Source organism: Haliotis asinina, chromosome 8 (assembly GCF_037392515.1).
Source record: "Haliotis asinina isolate JCU_RB_2024 chromosome 8, JCU_Hal_asi_v2, whole genome shotgun sequence".
Taxonomy (NCBI): Eukaryota; Metazoa; Mollusca; class Gastropoda; order Lepetellida; family Haliotidae; genus Haliotis; species Haliotis asinina.
The window spans coordinates 946,994-971,260 of NC_090287.1; the positions used below are offsets into that span (position 1 = coordinate 946,994).

The 24,267-nt window shown below is 42.0% G+C and overlaps 1 protein-coding gene across 1 annotated transcript; it reads left to right on the forward strand.

The window, feature by feature from the left end:
• The first annotated feature begins 17,379 nt into the window (after positions 1-17,379).
• LOC137295031 (cyclic AMP-dependent transcription factor ATF-3-like) lies at positions 17,380-22,905 on the forward strand. The gene is made up of 4 exons (XM_067826291.1): positions 17,380-17,421; positions 20,748-20,979; positions 21,339-21,446; positions 21,682-22,905. The coding sequence occupies exons 2-4, from the start codon at positions 20,752-20,754 to the stop codon at positions 21,892-21,894; spliced, it is 549 nt and encodes a 182-aa protein (XP_067682392.1). The 5' UTR covers positions 17,380-17,421; positions 20,748-20,751; the 3' UTR covers positions 21,895-22,905.
• Positions 22,906-24,267: the final 1,362 nt, after the last annotated feature.

Below are 24,267 nucleotides of genomic sequence, written 5' to 3' on the forward strand. Positions count from 1 at the left end.
ATCGCATGGTACAACTTGCTATGTAACCAAACTCTTCGCCCTGGCCTGGCTAATTACTGATGGAATAATCGCAGGCATGCTCAAACTCCCTCAATTATCCTGAATTAACCCAGTTGGCAAAAGTCTTGACCCATTTCAAAACACGTGGCCTAATTATAAATCAGTCAACTTCTTTGGTACTAGAGCTGCCAAAACTATTTTAGTTGATGACAGTGCCGACAGAATGAGTCGTAATGGTTACCGAATCTCGTCTGGTCGGGTCAGCTTCACGGAAGATGCTATGATCTATATGGGTTTAATGAATTCATTTGGGCGCAGGCTTCTCTCTCGGGTGCTCATCACTTTGTTTCCTGTATCACAAATTCTGGCTATGTTCATCCTTTTCTGTACATCGGAAATATTTACTCGTTCATTACACACACAAATAAGTGAAAAGGTTTCAAGAACACATTGGAAATTTGAACAATAATTATGTAGACGGTAATGTTGTTGAAACCATTTATCACAGGTTTAGGGCAGGGCGTTGACACCAGAGACGCAATTGTGTAACAAGATGCTCTATAAAGACAGACACCATGATTTGACAACGGCGTTCTACATGGACAGAGACAACATGATTCGACGGTGCAGCACCAGCCGACTGTTGTTCTTCCATGGTGCCCATTGAAAAGCTATGACCAACTGCAAACCTTTCTGACCTCTCTTCATCGGCTGTCTACCGCTGCCCAGTCCTATATAGAGAATTGATCTGGCACAAGGTCGGCTAACCATCTCATCAGCGAATACCCCCTGTATTGCCAACCGTTGATGAAGAACGTGGAACTAATGCATCGAACATTCCCTGGCGAGGTTTCAGCTACATTATTATCTTCAGTGACAATGCAGCTGATAATCCCTTACTCATGTAACGGATGCGAAGTGTCCCCTCCAAGTGCTATTTGCTTTACACAGTTAGCATACTGTACAATGATATTTTGTCTGTGTCTGGAATCTACCTTCAGTCTAAACTGAAGCAATGCCACGTAGTAGCATGCCTCTCTTGCAGACCCATGACTGTTTTTCTGAACAGTCACCTACATTCCATTCCTTTTGATATCCGTAATTTTAATCAGTTCATTCGAGTTATTTAACTGTGTACATTATACATTCCGGGAACTGTATCTGAAAGCATGACCGTGGTATCAACTGCAGCAACATTCTAACTGGCTTTAAATGACTTCATCAACTGATCAATAACATGATCATCACCGTCACCGTTAATAACCAACTTGACGTTAGCAGATCCCCCTCTTTTGGTAATATGGAACATATTGACGTAAAGTCTTGGTTTGAACCTACTATCAGCAGGACTTAGACCACTGGGCCATCTGTCGGTCGTCAGAATACTGAAGAGACCGAAGATATTACACTTTTGGTGGTACAATTATGCAAATTAGGCATTAGGCATTTCCTTTTGTTTTCAGCTTTTCGTTGTTTTCGATTAGTTTGCTTGATTTGGGTTTTTTTTTGTTCTTTAATTCGCAATCTCATCGTGATCATGTTTTTGTTTCACAAAGAGAAGCCTTGATTCACCAGATGAGCACAGCTGCATCTCTCCCGAACCGCTGCCCTAAACACCAGAGTGTGATCTGCCATCTTCATCATCTCTCCCGAAAAGTTGCCCTATACACCAGTGTGTGATCTGCCATCTTCATCATCTCTCCCGAACCGCTGCCCTAAACACCAGTGTGTGATCTGCCATCTTCATCATCTCTCCCGAACCGCTGCCCTATACACCAGTGTGTGATCTGCCATCTTCATCATCTCTCCCGAACCGCTGCCCTATACACCAGTGTGTGATCTGCCATCTTCATCATCTCTCCCGAACCCTTACCCTATACACCAGTGTGTGATCTGCCATCTTCATCATCTCTCCCGAACCGCTGCCCTATACACCAGTGTGTGATCTGCCACCTTCATCATCTCTCCCGAACCCTTGCCCTAAACACCAGTGTGTGATCTGCCATCTTCATCATCTCTCCCGAACCCTTACCCTATACACCAGTGTGTGATCTGCCATCTTCATCATCTCTCCCGAACCGCTGCCCTATACACCAGTGTGTGATCTGCCATCTTCATCATCTCTCCCGAACCGCTGCCCTATACACCAGTGTGTGATCTGCCATCTTCATCATCTCTCCCGAACCCTTACCCTATACACCAGTGTGTGATCTGCCATCTTCATCATCTCTCCCGAACCGCTGCCCTATACACCAGTGTGTGATCTGCCACCTTCATCATCTCTCCCGAACCCTTGCCCTAAACACCAGTGTGTGATCTGCCATCTTCATCATCTCTCCCGAACCCTTACCCTATACACCAGTGTGTGATCTGTTATCTTCATCATCTCTCCCGAACCCTTGCCCTAAACACAGTGTGTGATCTGCCATCTTCATCATCTCTCCCGAACCGCTGCCCTATACACCAGTGTGTGATCTGCCATCTTCATCATCTCTCCCGAACCCTTACCCTATACACCAGTGTGTGATCTGCCATCTTCATCATCTCTCCCGAACCCTTGCCCTAAACACCAGTGTGTGATCTGCCATCTTCATCATCTCTCCCGAACTGCTGCCCTATACACCAGTGTGTGATCTGTTATCTTCATCATCTCTCCCGAAAAGTTGGCCTAAACACATCATCTCTCCCGAACCGCTGCCCTATACACCAGTGTGTGATCTGCCATCTTCATCATCTCTCCCGAACCCTTACCCTATACAGCAGTGTGTGATCTGCCATCTTCATCATCTCTCCCGAACCCTTGCCCTAAACACAGTGTGTGATCTGCCATCTTCATCATCTCTCCCGAACCGCTGCCCTATACACCAGTGTGTGATCTGCCATTTTCATCATCTCTCCCGAACCCTTACCCTATACACCAGTGTGTGATCTGCCATCTTCATCATCTCTCCCGAACCCTTGCCCTAAACACCAGTGTGTGATCTGCCATCTTCATCATCTCTCCCGAACTGCTGCCCTATACACCAGTGTGTGATCTGTCATCTTCATCATCTCTCCCGAACCCTTGCCCTAAACACAGTGTGTGATCTGCCATCTTCATCGTCTCTCTCGGACCGCTGCCCTAAACACAGTGTGTGATCTGCCATCTTCATCGTCTCTCTCGGACCGCTGCCCTAAACACAGTGTGTGATCTGCCATCTTCATCATTTCTCCCGAACCGCTGCCCTATACACCAGTGTGTGATCTGCCATCTTCATCATCTCTCCCGAACCCTTGCCCTAAACACAGTGTGTGATCTGCCATCTTCATCATCTCTCCCGAACCCTTGCCCTAAACACAGTGTGTGATCTGCCATCTTCATCATCTCTCCCGAACCGCTGCCCTAAACACAGTGTGTGATCTGCCATCTTCATCATCTCTCCCGAACCGCTGCCCTAAACACCAGTGTGTGATCTGCCATCTTCATCGTCGTCATTCTGGAACCGCCGCCGCAGTGTGTGACCTTCCCTCTTTAGCATCATTCTGGAACCGCCGCTGCAGTGTGTGACCTTCCCTCTTTAGCATCATTCTGGAACCGCCGCCGCAGTGTGTGACCTTCCCTCTTTAGCATCATTCTGGAACCGCCGCCGCAGTGTGTGACCTTCACTCTTCATTATCATTCTGGAACCGCCGCCGCAGTGTGTGACCTTCACTCTTCATCATCACTCTGGAACCGCCGCCGCAGTGTGTGACCTTCACTCTTCATTATCATTCTGGAACCGCCGCCGCAGTGTGTGACCTTCACTCTTCATCATCACTCTGGAACCGCCGCCGCAGTGTGTGACCTTCACTCTTCATCATCACTCTGGAACCGCCGCCGCAGTGTGTGACCTTCACTCTTCATTATCATTCTGGAACCGCCGCCGCAGTGTGTGAACTTCACTCTTCATCATCACTCTGGAACCGCCGCCGCAGTGTGTGACCTTCACTCTTCATTATCATTCTGGAACCGCCGCCGCAGTGTGTGACCTTCACTCTTCATTATCATTCTGGAACCGCCGCCGCAGTGTGTGACCTTCCCTCTTCATTATCATTCTGGAACCGCCGCCGCAGTGTGTGACCTTCACTCTTCATCATCACTCTGGAACCGCCGCCGCAGTGTGTGACCTTCACTCTTCATCATCACTCTGGAACCGCCGCCGCAGTGTGTGACCTTCACTCTTCATCATCACTCTGGAACCGCCGCCGCAGTGTGTGACTTTCACTCTTCATCATCATTCTGGAACCGCTGCCCACAAGTTCGATGAGGAAAAGAAAATGACACCAACGTGTTTTCCTCCATCTCGAGCAAACAGTCTGTGTACTGGAGTCTCCCGTAAGGTCATGCCTTGCGGTCAACCGTGGTCACAGTTGCCACTGCTTTGACGTAAGATCACTGGCCACACTAATTACAGACATTATGTGAAAACGTTGTAACGAACTGGTTGACCCTTCACCTCACGTATCAACAAGATCAGCTGGCCCTAATGCCGATGTATATTTCACATCGACAATTGACATGTGTGTTTCAACACCTTCTCTCCGAACAAATTGACCCTCTCGAATTACTGTCCGTGAATAATTGACCACTTACTGAGTAAGCATGCGACCGATCTGGTCCTTGGGGTCAGTCTTATGACCACAGGGAGAGACCGCAAGTTAGAGCACTAATGATTTTGTTTGTCTGTGTCAAACTTTTGTTGATTTCACGCTGTGACACGGGCGTATCAATTTCCTTCTTAGCACTTGTACGGTCTGTCCACGAGGCGATACCCACATCAGGTAACCGTCAGTTCATGTAGCAGTCAATCAATTGTCAGTTTCAGTAATGTTCATTTCATGCCTTTACGCCATATTCCCTGAAACAACCGGTGTTTCTTCTAATGCAACATCTCTGCTCAAAATGGAATATTTAGTGCTCATCATTCGAACACAGCTCCGAATCATATCTGTATATACGTAATATGCATATTTATATCACAGGGGTTAAAGTATGTAAATGAAACTTAAACACAGAAATAGAATGTACTATGATGAGTCTCAACTACGATGTATCTACGGAAAATATCAAGGACTGAAATTTCGAAATACAGAATATAAGATCTTTGCCAAGTGGTATTATGACGTGTCGGCGCTGTATTTCTAACAAATAATTAACATAACGGTTCAGCAGTCCAGATACCAGGATGCTTGTCGGAAGATAATTCGCGGAATACAAGTATGTACATAATGAACACATGGACTGGTATTGTCGACGTCAGAGGTACAGATAGACGGCGCATCTGCGGAAATGACGCAAATATGTATGTGAAACCCCAATTACTATAGAGCCTGGTAAAATTTTGCGCACTTGTTGTAAATGCTCAATATATTTATCTTACACGCGTACACATTAATCTCGATAACATAACTGACATATATATATAGAACTTCTGTTTCCGTACATAAACATGTCAATTTGCAGTCTTTGTTATCGTGTCTCATATTACAGATGAAACATAAATGACAAACACTTAAGCCTACAATTAAACTTTACGACATTGTCACAAGAAGCCTTGACAGGCGTGCTGAGTGCTGTTTATATGACGTACTCTTTATGCAGATTTGTCGGTTACAATATGATGCAGCAAACTTTCAGACAGGTACAAATTGTAAGTGAAAAGCCTTTAAAAATATCTATTTTATTATACTTTAAATTCATCCGTATGTGTTGTTTTTGTGTTTTCAGACTGATATTTTTTATTGGATGTTTTTCGCTAGTTTGTAGGATCCTACCTGTTCGTAACTTGCGTCGGTGTGCTATTGTCAGTCGCATCACAGTTTTGTAGCATAAAAAAAGAATATTCATGTTTCACATTCGCCCCTTAAACAGTTCAAGTTCACAGAAACCTCGCATATTCTCGGTCTCGGTAAATCAGATTTTGTGTAATAACCCATCGATGAACGTCACGACTTAGCGGCAACGTTCATACCTTGTTGATTTCACCCTGCCTGTACGTAATTGACAACACCAACAGTCACGGACGTGACATGTGCAGCTTGCACTCAGTTGACATTTGACGGACACACCCACCTCTGTCCTGGTTGTCTGTGTAGTTTCTTTGAAACTGCCGTTAGAAAGATCTTCTTACACTACGAAAAACGATTTGTTAACAGTGTAATCAAAATATTCTTAAACTCCGTTGAAAACAAAAAGTGAAAAACCTACAGGTGTCAACAAATGCACGTGTTGCGGGTGCTGGTATTCCACAGTGGGTACCACCCTCAATCTCTTGTCTATTGCAAAGATGGCGCGGATCCTGGCTTTGTCTTAAACGTCTCGGGAAGCACGCTTTCCACGCTCGGCCGGTGTCGACTAAGTACACGGACCGTCAATCAACTTTTGTTCGCCAAATGTATACAAAGTAGTCTATTTCACTCATTATCATGGCCAGTTGAGGCAGGAATGACATTAGGAATGAAACATGCACCACGGGTTCATAAGTTGAAGGCGATATCGCGACATCTATCGACAACAATTGATGTCAATTTCAAAGACCTCCGACTGCGAAGCACAACAATGAGCTTGTATGTTTACATGAGTATATATAGATAGGTATCACCCGCCCAAGTTCTTATTGTAATGTCCATGTCATTAAGTGAAGTGGACCAACTTTTCCTTGGAGCCAGGGCCCAGGTGTAACACTGTCTTAATGGAACATTTCGCCTCAGGACAATTTTGTGCACAAGTAAGTGAAACTTCTATCATGATTTGCATCTCATTTCTTCATGTATTTTATTGTTTTGTTTATTAAACAGAACAAAAGATGTATAAACTAAATGTATGCATGTATTCCGTTCTACTAGGACTATATGTACTTATTATATGCTTAACAAACTTAAGACGCCTATCCGTGTCTAACATGCCAAGCTCAAATACATGGGCAAACAGTGTTGTTATGATATTAGTATATCATAATACACATGAAGACAGACATTACATTAAATCGCAGGTTTTCAGCGTGTCCAAGAACTATTTAGCCTTTGTGATTTTGCAGATTTCACTAATAAAAGTCAGAGGTAACTAAATTTCAGAATCAACTTTTCACCTTTTTGACACCAGTTCAGAGCTTACTGCTACAGACCTTCTTTGGTCAAATCAATTTTTTTCTCATTTCTTCCTTTTAAAAATGTGTTGTTATTGTTGTTTGTTTTCCCATGTTGTTCACCTTGACGTAAAACTTGTCTGCAGAAGATAACCCTTCACCTAGCGCTGTGCGAATATCATGTCGTGTGGAATAATAATACGATTTTGATCTGTAGGAAATCTCTAAATATGGGTTAATGTTTCATAAATATGTTGACAAATGACCCTTTACATCGTTATGATAAATATTAAGCAACGTTTTAGATGAATACATAGAAGTAGATTTCACTATTTCGCTATTCAGTTTATTTGACTTGTTCACCCTGATCTTGTTTGATATATTTTATTATAACTGAAATTGTTATCATCGTTATCATAAGTAGCAGTAGTAGTTGTGGTAGTGGTAGTTGTGGTAGTGGTAGCGGTAGCTGCAGTGGTTGTTTTACTCGTAGTGTTGTTGCAGTTCATCTTCATAATCACGTGGTAATAGTAATACATCACAACACTGAATCAGCTGTGTCGAAGTTTCCGAATTTGAAATATACAAAATAGATAATTTTGTTAAGATCACCCGTTAAATCGGAGTACAACAGGATGGCTGCAGAGCATGTGTTGGCGATCGGGTCGAAGTATACTAACTTCAGATAATAAGGCAACACAATTAAACAAAAACATCACATCTGACTTTATCACTATAACATCATACAGACGGTTATAATGCATAAAAATAACATAATCAATAAGAGCGTGAGAGACCGATGCCAATGTCCACATGTGACTGTGAATGTCGCTGTATTGTCTCTGTTTGTTCAACAAGTTGTCTGGACGTTTGCCAAATCCAAGTTCAGTGCATATTAGGACGGAGTGTGCCGCAATGGCGGTGAGCGCGACCACGCCTCGACAGAAGCGCGCAAACACAACACTGCGAACTTTGACTTGAGGAAATAAACTCGTCAGATTGAAGTATCACACAGTGATAAATATAGGGATTGTGTAAGGCCACGGGCAATTGAAGGGAAATTCAGAACAACAATAAAATCGATTGAAATTATGCGAGTAATCTGATTGTGCAGGACGAATAAAACACATGGACTTAGATGGCGCTTTATTAAAACATGTCAAACAAGCTGCTTGAAGAAGGACTGAACGCAGGGTCAGACGGCGGATCTCTTTTAATGAAATAGGAAACACATGAAAGTAACAAACTTGTAGCTGTATGTATTTTCTTAAACTGATGTGTTTCCGTTCATGCCTCGGGTGTTGATGTTCACTGACCAGGCTGGACAAGATAGTTTCCAGTATTGGTCTACAATCGTAGCATATTTAACCGCACACAAATTTACACCCGTATGAAAGAACAAAATGGACGAGTCTGACTCTGTGTGGGGGCAGGTTAGGGAAGGCGGTAGGCATGTTGGGAGACCTTTGCTAGCATTTTCCCGAACTGAAACTACGGTTGTCCTTAGCAACATATACGGTGCATGCTACGCTCTGTGAAACATCAGGTTGTACTTGCATCGTTACAAGACAATATGATCAGTCAGACGCTGTACAAATACTTGTCAAGACGTGGTTGACACGTGTCATCGTATCCCAACTGCCTATACAGATGCTCATGATGTCGATCACTTGATCTATTTACAGATCGCCGCCACGTAGATTGAATACTGATGATTGTACAACAAACAATCAAAACAAACGTTAAATGTCTGGAGTAGCATCAGTTTGGTGAAAACGATAATTGCCGGTGAAACAATGGCATGTCTAGAAAGAACGTCTCTAGCAATGTTGTATCATCTTTGTGAAATATACACTGTGCCGGCATGGTGCTCTGTCTATAAAACCCAGATTTCAATTTGGATAATATCAGGGGAGTAACCATGGGGTCATAATGCTATAAAGTTCAACACAAAGCGGTTTATCTCCTCCAGGCTCGACCGGGTCAAGCCCTTCAGCTGCACTGGTTTGTGTACGCGCTGCTGTCGGGGTCACTGTTCAGTATTAGCATTGCTGCGACATAGCCGACTTTTGTTTCCCGATGATGCCCTTGTGATTGATGACAATCTCATATCGTTCAGAAAAGAAGTGGCGTCTATAAGGAATGTATGTCTCTGAGTCCTTTGTGTGAAGTATCTATATACATATAAGCCGCGAAACCAATAGCAGCGGTGATGAACGTGTCACGCATGTCAACACGTGGCTGTGCCTTACTGCGCATTTGATTGCTTGTCGATATCTTACCCGACTGTTATAGACAAGTGCATGCAACCTATTGCCGTCTTGTGGTGTAATGATAGGCACACTCCCCAACAACTGGGGGCATTGGGCTGAGATTGATTTGCATACAGGCCCATGGGCACGGTGCCAGGGGCGGGTGACGTTCAGGGTCACGTGTCACGGTGTCTTGACGGTTATTATAACCGTTATTAATCAGATCGTATATATTTAACTCTTCAGTGAAACAACTTTGACATAAAGCTCGCGGGCTTTACGGGAGATTAAAACGTCACTATTATATGCACTTAACTCGTACAGTTGGCGAGTGATTTCCTTAATCTTGGAAAGTTAGAAGTATTCGTTCAGACTCTTATTCACCTTCTTAAAGTAGGTATTGATAGGCAGTATATACAATGACTGTGTCTAAATATAGCCCACAACAAGGAAGGTTATAAAATTTAGCTTTCACGTTACTATGTAAGGGTCGAAAATGACCTGTCATCCTTCACCAGATTCAAACTAGGTCATTTTGCTTATATTTATCAGTATGTGTTAACGCCTATAGAGATTTAGGACGAGCATATTTTTTGTTTTATTTATGACAACATCACATTTATGTGTTACCAATGAAACACAGCAGCTGAACAAATAATAATAGTGTTAATGTTTTTCCCGCGAGGATAATTGACCAAAAATATAATTATAAGGGGCGTCTACAGATCAGGTTCTGTGTTAGACATAGCGTCATCAACATTAAAACATCAGGGAGCGGTGGACAATGCAGTGTTATGAAATTAGCCAAAAACCAAACTAGACACCAGGGCTGATACCTTCAAAATAATGTCACCAGCCCAAAATGGATTTAACCAGACCAGACAAGCATTGGCTAGCCTTATTTCATAACTTTGAACAGTGTTCACGATTATAAATTCCGCAATGATACCATACGAAACGTGCTGTTTCACTTCCTAGTTATCAGTGTAACTGATTATCTACAAAATGAAATAAGTTATACGATTTAAGACACAAACCACAAACTTTATTGTGGAGACGGATACTTCCAGGATACCGGTATATTTATATAACCCTGCAGACATAGAACGTTGGGCAAAACGAAAAAGGAAAAACAGAAATAAATTGGGGAAATTTGTGTATTTTTATGACGTACAAGATTTTATTTAGTAATTGGTGAGTGGCTATGTAGCTAATGAGTTAAGTTGGCTTCTCATTGGGTTCTCATTGTGGCTACTACTAACAAGGAACTAGTTAACTTTTACGTAACTGGTGAGTAGCTAGTGAATTCTCGTTGGCATCTCATTGGGAATGTATAAATAGTAAAGAAATGCATTTCGCGTCATTGTGAACATTTTCATAAGGAGTAACACGGATGGCAAGAACGTATACTGAAATGGATACATGTACACCTAAACATCAGCCTCAAAGACCAAGATCTGATGGAAGTGCTCTAAATGTATTTCTTTTTTCCTTTTTCTTCGAGCAAAAATAATTTCTTTGTTTTCCTCCATCCTTTTCCCCTTTTCGTGGATACACATGTCTGTATTCATGTGTTGTATCAAATGTTTCTGTTTCATCTGGTTTGGCAAATATAAACCAAATGCCAAGGTGAAATCAGTGCCATGTGATAGATATTATCATACATAAATATTTCACTGACATCTACGTGGTTTCCTAAAACTGGCGTATCATTATTATTACGCTGTATTATTATTACGTCCATGGATATACGAGCGCCGATCAGTAACAAAGAGTGACAAAAACTTTCTAAGGCCATAATACACGTTATCTTGCGCAGGTGGGCAGGACATAAGATTCACCTGTGTGTTACCTGAGCTGCGGATCAAAAGAAAACCGCTCAGGTGTAGCGTTCAGGCTGAAACTTGCCCACCGTTTACCTTACGTTTGTCGTATCGGGGCAAGGATTACATCAGATTTATTTTATCTTGGAGTTGTAACATACCGGATTTCAAAAGTCAGTAGAAAGGACAAAATATTATAAAACCTCATAAAACAGCGGATGAATTGTTGTCAAAACATGCCGTAAGTATTCAGGTGACAAATACGGTTTAACGGGTTTGACGCATCTGTTGCCTAATAGCTGATTTCACGGACGCTGTGGTTGAGATATTGATCAGTGTCACGTGAGATGGAAATGAATAACATTTTTTTTTTTTTTTTTTTTTTTTTTTTTTTGTGAAAATAGAATTTTGTTGCTTAAACATTAAATACCCGGCCCCACATAACGTGGGCTACTCAAGATAGCGCAGGTAAACATGACTATATACTAACGTACATAGGGAATTGTATATGAAGTTGCATCAGCACCTGTTCATATTGTGAAAGATGTCAGTGAAACATTTGAATATCATTCGTCATGAGAAAGGTATTTTTCTGGATTTGTGGAATAAGTTTAACTGTTCATTCCGTTACCAGAAAGGAAATGTTATTGTGAGGGAATGACGACATGTTGACCATGTGGTGGCGGACGGGGTATAAACCAGGCGTATAGACGTAGTGAAGAGCGGGCACTAGACTGGAGATGGGGATCGAACATTTATTCTGCCGATTACTGTTCTGTTTAAGCGTGCCAAAGAGAAACAATGATCCTTTTCTTGGGGCAGATATACACACATACATGTACAGCGTACCGTAATATCGGTATAGCGAATGACTATCGAAATTTATCATTAGTTTACAATAAGTGAATGAGTTTAGTTTTACGCCGCACTCAGCAATATTCCAGCTATAGGCGGTGGTCCATAGATATTTGGATCTGGACCAGACAACCCCTTGATTAACAGTATGAATACCAATCTACGCAATTGGGGATACTGTGTTAACCCAGTCAGCGACCCTGACCACGTGATTCCGTTAGCTGCTTCTTATGACAAACATGGGTTACCGAAGATCAGTTTTAACCGGATCTTTACGGGTTCCATTACCTCACACAGACATGCTGGTGGTATAGTCGCAGTGATACAATCACCTCTGCTTTTAATACTTTTTAGCTGTGTGTTGGTATAAGGCACAGAAACACAGCAGGAGTAAGTGTAAGTATTTTGGATGAAGGAAATCTGAATGTGTGACGTGGAGGGGGTTTCCAGGGTCAACAGGGTGAGTGGAGGTTGTTAGAAATACACAGAAGCTGCGTGTGGGCTGCAAGTGCCATCGTACACGGAGGCAAACATTCTGGCAAGTGATTCCTAGTTGTTCCTCGTGCACGCACATTGGGGTTGGCCTAATGTGTTTATTACTCGAGTATACCCTAAACCAAGCAGCTGAAATGAACACCATCTGTGATGTGTAAGTGACAAGCGTGTGTGCTTCTTGTCAAAGTCACGACATTATTAATGCTCGGGGAGAGAGTCTATGGATCATTAACTGCATGTAACTACTTGTACTTGATTGCAATCGACAACTGCACGTGTACATTTCAACAGGGCAATTACGCCCAGAACCATGGTGTACTATCACAGTTCAGCAACGATCGTATGACATGCGGTTTGCAGATTTGAAATATACAACAATAACAACCTTGAGTGAGACCCGCTGCTATCAGATCTGCAAACTGCGCTGTACCTTATGATAGAAAGTTCTTTCACAAATATCACGAATTTTGCGTGAGGAAAGAAATATATCGCTTGATTGACACAATACATTGAATTATCACTGTCTGGGAGCATGGTTTCCATTTCAACGTCAAGGTAATATTGGCGACCTCATAAACAAATGTCAGTGAATGATCAGCTGACTGCATAGACGCACACCTAGAATACACTTTCTAAAATAAAAACGGCAAACCCTTTTGTTTACTACCATAAGGAATATTTTCAACAATAACCAACAGCTGTCGTTGCTGATATGCTATTGAACTTAATGATAAAAAAAGAAGAAAAAAACACCCTAAACCTCCTAAAATATTTTCACGAAATCCATATTCATAGGCGCCTTAAGTAACGAAGGGAGGTAACACTGCGTCTAGAATTGCAGCTCCTAAGACGACGGTAAGCTGAATGTGAACCAGCTAATCGAGCACCCGTTGTAATGTACAATGTAGCAAGGCTTAATTTGTATATACACCAGAGTGACACCTTGAATGTCTGCTTCTTTATTTCTTAGACGTTTCAGGATTATTCCTACTATTAATTCTGTGGCCAAAGAATACACGTAGATTAGATTATATCTGAACTATCTTTAAATAATGTTCACTATTTCTAATTTAAATTTAAGACATGCATATACTTCACCATTCATTTGAAACTGAAGACAGTGTAAGGGACAGCACGAGATGTCTCAAACACAATGAATACAATTCGTCATCCATGAACTTGTTCTAATTGCACAGGTTTGTCGGGATCAGCGCTTGGCTACAACAAAACACTAAGTATAGTACAACCTCTGATGATGGGATACTAAAGGACGTCATGCACCAACCAAACTGTATTTATATGTATGAATCATAATCAAAACGAAAGGGTGCACTGACGTTTTTCCATAATGATCAAGGATGCTGCCTCACACCAAGAGCCACGGGTCGCTATACATTTCCATCGGACAAACAGCCTAATGGTAACACCATTCAGGCTCAGATGGGTGTCTGAATATTCCCAAATACTACTTCTTTTATTTCAAAAGGAGCGGAAATTTTGCACACCAATGAAAACATGTATTTAAGATATGATAACATCGTTATTATTGCTGAGGTAGTTGTGTTGACGGCGTTGTGCTCAGAGGATCGCCAGACTTGCATGGAAAGAGTTGTGAGAAAAATGCGTCAGACTGGAAACAAAAGGGGAAATGGTTGTGATTGCTTGCGGGTGAAGTGATTAATTGTGCGAACATGATGAAGTGTTTGGAATAGCCTAGAAACCCTTAAAAAGAGCAGCGTGCTTTTACTTACTCGACCGTTACGAAATTATCTGCAAGGGCATCAAATGACATGTGTTAAGTAATGTATGAGTATGTCAACGTGTCACTGCTTGTACTCGGTGATTTATCTCGACAGCAGAACGCCGGCAGGAGATAGGAATAAATATAGCGATGAGAGCAGACACTTTTCGTTGGAAAAATACAAATTACGTCACCCTTTCCACAAAAGACCTTGACCTTTTTATTCCAATATGACGTGACTGTTCTCCAGCTTCATCCCCGAATTAAATTTTTTCGCCATTTTGTAACTCAACGTTTTGTTTAAAAATCACCGAGCAAATAGTAGGGGTTCCAAACCAGCGCCTTGCGTCATCCTTAAACTTTACCTACATACAACCAACCAATCAGATCTGCTATAAGCAAATACATTAGAATTTTTAACGGTAATAAAACAATTGGCTGTGTCTTCTTGACGTTTAAAAGTTCAACAAACGAGGTTTCTAGAGCCCGGTTTTGCAGTAGTTGTGGAGAGCGGCGGTCTGTGTGTCAGGTTTGTTGACGGAAGGGCACGCCATGCACCGTGTCAACACACCCTCTGTCAACACCTGGGTTACGGCGGTCCATCTGGTTGTGAGAAGGTTTAACACTGCACCAGCGGAGGATTGCGATTGCAAACTAAACACAAAGTGGCCTCAAAGTCTGCTCAGTGTTTGAGGACGAATCAAGTCGATTTACGTCAAAGTGTGGCCTGTGTCTTGTGGAATAAAAGTTACAATTCTCAACAAAAACGGACTGACTGCGGAGTTGAAAGTTGAAGGTTTGTCGAGAGTCTAATTGAGAGGCCGCTCCCACGTTCATTGTATAACGTTGAATACACAAGCTGCCTGCAGCCACAACCTTCCTGTGTAAAGCGGTGACTCACTGTCAACACAGGGGGCCACGCACTTCCCCACTACTACTACTACTACTACTACTACTACTACTACTACTACTACTACTACTACTACGCATGGCTGAAATACCGCAGATGTGCACACTGACTCACTCACTCACTCACTTTGTATATACAAAACGAAAAACGCTGTTGACTGTAACAAATATATTGCTTGGTAAAATGGCCACAACGCTGTACAATCTGATCTCGGGCCCATGCAATGTTACTACTACTGGCAGGCTAAATATTACAGCTGATGTTCCCGTTATCATTAATATTGTTGCTACACCACACACAAAAAAAATATAAATAATATATAATATATACAATTTATGAATACATATAAATAAATAACGATGATAAGGTGCCGTGTGCCAGTTGTAAGGCTTGAAGAAGATGGTGGTGTCATATGGTGTGAATTCACTGTGCGGCTGACGTGTACGTCACGATCTGGGAGTAAGGCGGGCCACATAGTGACGTACTGATCTATCTGTCTATGTGGGGAACGTTATAACTGAATAAATGCATACATACGTACACATACAAAGAGACAGACAGACAGACAGACATATACATATATATTAATGCAGTCATTAACTCACACTGCTGTGCTATTTCATCTAACCAACATATAATCCTGTGTTCTGTCTCTGACAATGAAAACTGTTCATTTCTTCACACACTACCCGCGGGATAGCATGCACTTCGGCGGTCATGTAATGTAATGTTCTCAAGATTCCCATAACTACTTGTAACTGACACACTACTGTGTGGTTGCATGTTTACTTATCTAAACTTGCCAACTCTACAACCATGTTCAGGTTCAGTAATTGGGAGGTACCCGGTGTTTCAGTTCAGGAATGTACAAAATGTTTCTACCATTTATCCTTTCTATCCTTTCTTTCACTGAACCTGATCTGGATTTAAGATATTTCCGCTTTATAAATATACATGGTCACACACAATATGATATGTCTACTCGCTGTGTATAACGTATCTTGAACGTTTTGTAGGTATATTCAGAGTTGCGTCATGTTTTCCAAAATCGTTTTGATTAGGCTCATCGCAAGTCGCGGCGTAGTAACCTTTGGCCTTTATTGACCTTAAGCGGCACGATCTGGCCCCGAATCTGTGTAACTAAGTGTGTCATAGGGTGTATGTTTGGGCGCACGACTGTCCCTGCTAACTTCCACATCGGGGTATGCGTGTGAGTCACGCGGGTCTAAATCAGTCCACGATAATCATTGTGGATGCAGATAGGTGCACGCGCCATGTCTCGGCGGGCACCTGCCTTCACCGAGACGTTTGTTTGGTCACGTGATCAAAACAAATGGTATCGGTGTTTACATCGGAGCTGGGTCGGGGCTTCCCCGGGCTCAGTAGCTGGATATAGATATGACGTAATTTGACACAGTTACACGTGAAAAAACTTTCAGTTGACGTCAAGTAAGTTACAGAGGACCGTGCTGGGCGTACTGCACGGAGATATGGGACGTTCTAGCTGTAGTGGTACTCCAGTACAAACAAATTCAATTTCTCACGTGATTTTTCCGTCAGTCTCTGTATTTGTAATTTCTCCTTTCACATATTAAATATTTCTAAGTCCAGTGACTTTTTAGTCCAAATCCGTATTAATCTATATCGTTCCTCTTTAGTGTAAATGAAGATTTTATCCTAAATGAGAGAATGGTTTTCTCGATGCTGATTGTGTCGGCCAGATGTCGGTTGACACAGGTTAGACAAAGGTAGCGGATGTTACGCCACAACTGACAAACACGTGTTGGTATGTAATCTCGTTCATGTGGTCTCACTGATGCTGGAATATGTGGAGCTCATTAAATAGCAATTACCCTTCATGACCAATAACGCTAATCATTATTCAAGCCAGGTAATTCCACGTGTTGAAAGCAAACTTGCACACAAACCACCACAATGGCTCATAGAATCTATTGCATTACCGAGAGTGGTGATCACCACGCACTGACTATGATATTGAGGGGTCTTGAAGTGAAATTGATCTGTGTATGGAGTTGGTTTGACACCTGTTGATGACTGAGCGCGGTGTGTGTCCACCTCGACCGGGTTGTAACTCGTTGTGGCGGTTGTACGCATGTGTTGACAAGGGAGCCGAAGTGTGGCCGTCACGTGCCTCCTCTCCTCAACTTCATAGCCGCACTGCACGCTTTCATGTATTGTAGTAGCAGAGAAGAATACACGTGTAAATTTCATCATTGACAAGGTAGGGCCCAATTTATTGTCTGGCTGCATCTTTCTCAATGCTTTTTGACAGTTTTATTGGACATGTTATTTGTTCGGTCTGTTTTGCTGAATCTGTCTTAAATGTTTCATAATGCGCTTATATTTATAACTGGATATAATAATGTCAAATAAATATGAGTTTTGAATGCAATGAACTGAGAACATAAAGGAAGTTCAGTCTTTGTCTCTTGACAGATATTAGTTCAAAGCCATTAATGCTGTAGTTAATTAACTCATTAGAAAACAATACACTCCCCCATAAATGACGGTAAGCAGTCAGTGCAGGCGCAAATGTCTTTCCACCCATCTATCATCAGTTGGGCGCTGTATGTGCCCAGGGACTGAAAGGGCTCCGGTCTAGTTCATCACCGGATTGTCCGTGTTAGGGGATTGTCTGTCCATTCTGAATACTTCCAACCCAGGTTTCGACATTGATTGGTTCAGTAACCCCAAAGTGCAAGCCGTAAACCTTGTATCTTGGGATAGCACTTCGGACTAGTCAACAGGGGAAAGAGAAAAAATCTACGAAATGGTCAGTTTATGTAAATGTTTATTGATCTCTTCGTGACTCCATCTATTGTATGTTCTGAATGTCACTTAATAGTTAAATAGAAAGTATTTGTTTAAGAGTGTTAAACCGGTTGTGAAATCAAAGCATGTAACAATAAAATAAATAAGCTATATGAAAAACGAAATCATCTCTCATTTGACTTTGTCCATATTATATAATGGCTCACTATAAATGACTGTGGTACTTATATATTCACTTAGGTAGGTTCAGCTTAACCCCTTCTGTTTTAGTAAATCACCATCATCATCATCATCATCATCATCATCAGTAGTAGTAATAGTAGTAGTACATAGTACATGTAGTAATGGTAATAATAATATTAGTAATACTTCCTGATCTTTTGGCGCAGATCAGGAGGTTGCCCGGGTGCTCCACATCCCTTCTGACACTTTGGGTAATGCAGAAGGCAGCAGTGTTGGGGAGTCTACATAGTCTACGGAAAGTTCTTGGTGGGTGGGTGAGACTATGCACCTTTCCTGTGCGAAGTCCCATTCGCTGTCTGGGCTGCGTGTCGAGTGGTCAAGGGCCCTGGGCTGATGATGAGCCTTACCGGTCTGACTGTGCAAGGATCACCGGAAAACCCTCCACTGCATATTCACCTTAATCTGTTAAAAACAGTAGTAGTAGCAGCAGCAGCAACAGTAGTAGTAGCAGCAGCAGCAACAGTAGCAGTAGTAGTAGCAGTAGTAGTAGTATATCCCCGACAGATACTTTATTCAGCGTGATATCAAGTGACCGACGCATGGTTAGATAAAAAAATATGTGTTAATTAACTTGTTTGCGTTAAATGCATTACCCTGTTAGCATCAACACTTAGCACCTACGCACAGTCACTTGCTTCAATATAACGGCTTATGTCTAACTATAGATTAAAGTGGTAGTAACAGTGACTTTTCATAAGGTGACAGGATAACCCAGGAGGCTGCTCTAACACAATAAATATCCTGCTGCTTCCGTGCCCCGGCCACTCGTGATGAAGATACTATTCTGGATTCGTTTACATAGACGTCCCATCTCAGTGATCATTTCCTTTTAATAAAGTCTGTCGCAGGGCACGGACTTGTGATGGTTTGTTTTCTCCGTGCGCCACATCGATTTTATCTTGAGTGTGTTTGCACGATTTGGAACACTCGTGCCGCAAACTTGAATAACAAACAACCTCCACCCCTGATTCGCAACACGTCTAAGCCCCACATATTGTCCCTTTAACTCCCTCTGGCAGCGTGCCAGAAAATGGGAGAGAAGGATGGGTTGTCAACAGGAGGGGTATACTTCATACACAGGAAGACTGTAGTCTTCTATACAGACGGTTAGACTTTTTAGATGAAACCGTTAATGCTCAGATCAAACAGCCTGCACCCACCCGATGCTCAGATCCTGTACCCAGTGTTCCTGATAGGAAATGTACTAAGGTGTCTAAATAGATTTATTCCATTTGTTGAACGGCTCGAGATAGGGTTATATCAATGAATGTTGAAGTAACCTACTAATTGCTCAGATGTAAATTAGCAGTGTGAAGGAGTTTCAGATAGTATCAATATGTTTGAGTTTTATTTGAAATTCTTAGACGATTGGGGTTGTGGCGGAAACAATCGATCGAAATCATCAATTAATTCAGGTGTGTGCATTCTTGAGTGTTGGTACAACATTATCGTCACTCAGGTTACTTCTTTACCCCCAAGATATTCGGGCGCTTCCAGAATGGTTGAATTAATGTGGTAAAACAAACATTGCCATAGTATTGATGAAATGTGTTTAAGAACGTCAAGTGTATAGCGTTTCAGATACAATGGCTAAGAATGCTACCCAAAAGTGACATGATTATGGAGAGAAAAAACAAAACTGGGAGTAGCATACATTGGTGTGTTGAAATGAGGAGATATACATATTTGTGATTGTCGACCATTTTGTGCTATTCTCGTTAAAAGATAACTGTTACAGAATGACTATAAGTTTTCTTGCTGAAGTCAAGTTTCATTGTCATCTAGAGTGGTTGTCACTACTGAAATATATCAACAGTGGATAATTTACTTTATAAACGAATGGTATCATTTTTCTGAACATCCAACAGAAATATTTCAATTGTATTGTTGTCGATTGTTTGTCATCAACTATCAACTGACGTTTCGATTTTTGATTAGTGTTGTTTGTTAAAACTGTTACTGATACAATAAACATTTAAATAAGCAGTTCACAATATTAATTATTTTTATGTTAGAGGTGAAGCAAAGTAATTCGATTCCATAGTTAGGTGGATTTATGTACAATTTTTATCAACGAACTCCTGAGCGTATCACGCAATTTTAATTGGAATACAAATTTCTAAAATATATAGGGATACTGTAAAGACAATACAACAGGAATTGGTGGTCATATATTTGTGGACACACACTGAGAAATCTGGTCGTGCCTGAGTGTGAATATTTTGCTGCAAATTGGTTCAGATATGGTACTGACTGAAAATATGACTGCGTAGCGGATTTCACTGACTTTAGTTTTTCTCAGATGTATTTTTCCCCAATGGTCCCAGTTAACTGAGAATGAGTGAACACTAACTTCAGTGTTTGGTGGGGACACATTGATATAACGACGCACATATATCTAGCTACATATATCACTCACTCACGTACTCACTCATTCAGTCACGCTACTCACTTCAGTCACTCGCCCAGTCACTCAGTATACGTAATGTGTGACTTTTGCAGGAGACATAATTCTTTTTTTTCCTTTGACAGAAACATGAACCCAAGCATTTCTGGATTGGAAAATATCCGGATGGACGAATACCAGCAAAACGGAAGTAGGATATCGGATCCACGGCTACGCAAAGCGGTTGCTATGGTAACGGAAACTCAGAGACTAACCCCACTGTTAAAGGAGGAGCTTCGCCTGCAGATCCTCACAAAACGTCACGCTAATGGACAGGCTGAAATCGACAAGGAAGACCATACCCCTAAACAATTTGAGGTATACGTTGAAATTGTGCGGCAGGATCCGCCTGGCTCGCTTCAGGGAGAGGGGTTAGTTCCGGTTGAAAAAAACAGTCACTACAGACCACGCCTATTGCCCGAGTCTGTCCCAGCTGATATGGTTGTGTGTTAGTCAGTTGTCATGCTACTGATCATTAGTTGTATTACAGGCTGTCGCGTTACAGTGAAAGCTGTGGAGCAATCTTGGAGTAATATTCCATCGTGCGGCTTAAAACACCATTCTCCCTCTCAGAATATAGGTAGATAGTGTCCGATCTCCAGCTACGTTCAATGATGACATAAGTTCGTGTACACGTGGACCTGCTGGTTTCAGATATTTCACATTATCAATTTCAGTTAACCCCGGAGGAAATAGAAAAGAAACAACGAAGAAGAGAGCAGAACAGATTAGCTGCACAACGATGTCGTCAAAAGAAAAAGATGTGTCAGAATTTCGTCTTACTGGTATGGAACTGTGTAGACTTGCAGATGCAACCGAGGTCAAGTTGACCAAAACAAACGCTCTGCTGTTGTTAGGTCGTATACACAGACTACTTACATACTAGACTATAACATTACCCACACCCACAAATACACCCACACTCTAACACACACTCTCACATACACACACCCACACCCACACCCACCTCCACACCCACATTCGTCTTCCCTTACTCATGCCGTTTGTGTCTAATTACAGGAACTGGAGAAGCAACAAGCCCGGAACCGAGACCTGGAGATGGAACTGCGCAAACTCCGCCGGGAGAAAATGGAGCTTCAATCAGCGTATGAGAGTCACGTAACTTCCGGTTTGTGCAGCTTTGTCAAACCTGAAGGAGAACAAATTCTTCCACAATGTTCTTTTTCGGATTTCAGTTTCATCGGCGAAGCTTTGAATTTACCAGAGGACTGACGGCACCGTGTATCAGGGTGCTTCAGACTTGAGCCACACTGGCCAAACCTGTTATCGCACAGTCTTTCAGAGTCTTTCAGAGTTCCGTCTTTACGTTTCTTGACGTTGTTTTATATCCTCTTCATCAATGATGGCCACAGAACTTACACATATTCATTGACAGGACACTCATTCCACATATCCCTGCCAAGGAACTTGAAGGTGGAATTCCTATCTTGAAGCATGCGGATTCACAGCGTTTACAGGACGTGGAAAAATCCCTGTATTTATTGCGCAAAAGCGAAGATCGGTGAAAGGCTTGACAGTAAGGATATCAAAACGTTGTTCCAAATTACGTAATATGCCGAAGGTTCAGTCTGTAGTTTTAGGCTGAGGAATTATTGTAATCAATCCAAGTTCATAGTCCGTCTGTGAAGAGACACATAACAACACCCGTCATATTCAAACATGTATACCCCACAATACCATGACCCCAATCTCTCCACACGCACATACAAAATCCTCCTGCCCCTCCCCTACCCCCTTTCCTCGTCATATTTTTTGTCCCCCGCCGTGGTATTTTGGAATATTGCAGACAACGGCGTCATACCATACACATTAACTCACCCACCCACCCACCAACCAACCAACCAACCGACTCACTCACTCACCCACCCACTCACTCACTCACTCACTCAACCCACTGACTGACTCACTCACTCACTCACTCACCTGTCAAGCACCTGTCTGCCGCACAGTCATTCCAAAACACCCACCAACCAGTGCTGTTCATTGTGATATGTTGATATATGCCCCATTGTGTTAACAGACTTGCTCATCCTGACGATTAACGTATCACACTGCGTACAGCGGTATCAGTGTATTGATACAGGCGACAGCTACATTTTCATTCCTAAACCATCTCCGGGATGTAGACATATTTGCGTTTTGCAGGTTCCGGAATATTCTCGTTATCGTGTTTGATGCACGTGACACAAATGTTTACGCCAAATAAAAATTGTTTGTGACCCGGATTGAGGTTTTATGAACCTCTCTTAAAGGTGTCTGACAATGTCAGTTATGTAAAACTGTCTAGGATGAAAACACACCGGTCATATTATGTGCACTCGTTAATCTACATTTCTGCTCTCTGGTGGTGGGTGTGATGCGTTAAACTCAGGTGAACTGAATTTATCGCAAAGTTTAACCCTAAGCATTGTGCCGTCAACGCAGATAGGGAAGTAGAGGGGAGACTTTTGTACCGATAGCGCCTTTACTCATGCTAGGAATATGTGGTTACCTCAAAAACCTGTACAGCAGAAGGTCCCGGGGTAGAATAGGCCTTCAGCAATCCATGCTTGCTATAAAAGGCGACTATGCTTGTCGTAAGAGGCGACTAACGGGATCGGGTGGTCAGGCTCACTGACTTGGTTGACACATGTCATCGGTTCCCAATTGCGCAGATCGATGCTCATGTTGTTGGTCACTGGATTGTCTGGTCCAGACTCGATTATTTACAGACCGCCGCCATATAGCTGTAATATTGCTGAGTGCGGCGTAAAACTAAACTCACTCACTCATTCACTCACTGTACAGCAGATGTCGACACTGCAAAATCATTTGGACGTAGCCAGTTTAAATAATTTCCATGATACCATTTTATACTTTGTACTTGCTACATTGTCAGTCGCAGCTTCTGCCACGCTGTGAGCTGATGTTTATATTGTACATGTTTATATTGTACATGTTTATATTGTACATGTTATTCTCCATCATATTATCTTGGGGTGGCGGGAAATGATATTACATGCTCTCTTATGGGTTTGTGCTCAGTTACCGGAAGGTTACCCACAAATGTTTTAAAACCGGAGTGTCTTCCAAACATTTATTTTCCTATCCTGAAGAACGCGACTGGTGTTGGATATATAATATATCAAATGAACTCGCAAGTTCCATTACATTTGTGGTGATCAAGTACTGGAAATTTTCTGATAAAATTAATGAAAAACACAAGTAATTATAAAGGTTAATTGGAAGAGTTAATATTCTTCTAGCAGAGTGGTCTCGTGTGACAACACCAGTTAAACACGCAGAACCAGTTGAGCACAGCCCCAGAAGATTATGTTACTTATATATACTTAGTATAGTGACACATGGTAACTGTGTACAATGAAATTTTCTGTAGCACATTTATTCTGTGTTTTATTACTGAACTGATGATACGCAAACATTTAAAGGCGATATCGTCCCAGGAAAGCAACACGGTGTATTCAGGTGTTACCTTCAAGTCAGAATATTAATCTGTACGTTTTGAAATGTGCAATGCTTTCATTGTATACCTGTGTCAGTGTTGTACAACCACCGCGCTTGAATGTTTCACAGTTTAATCTCTCA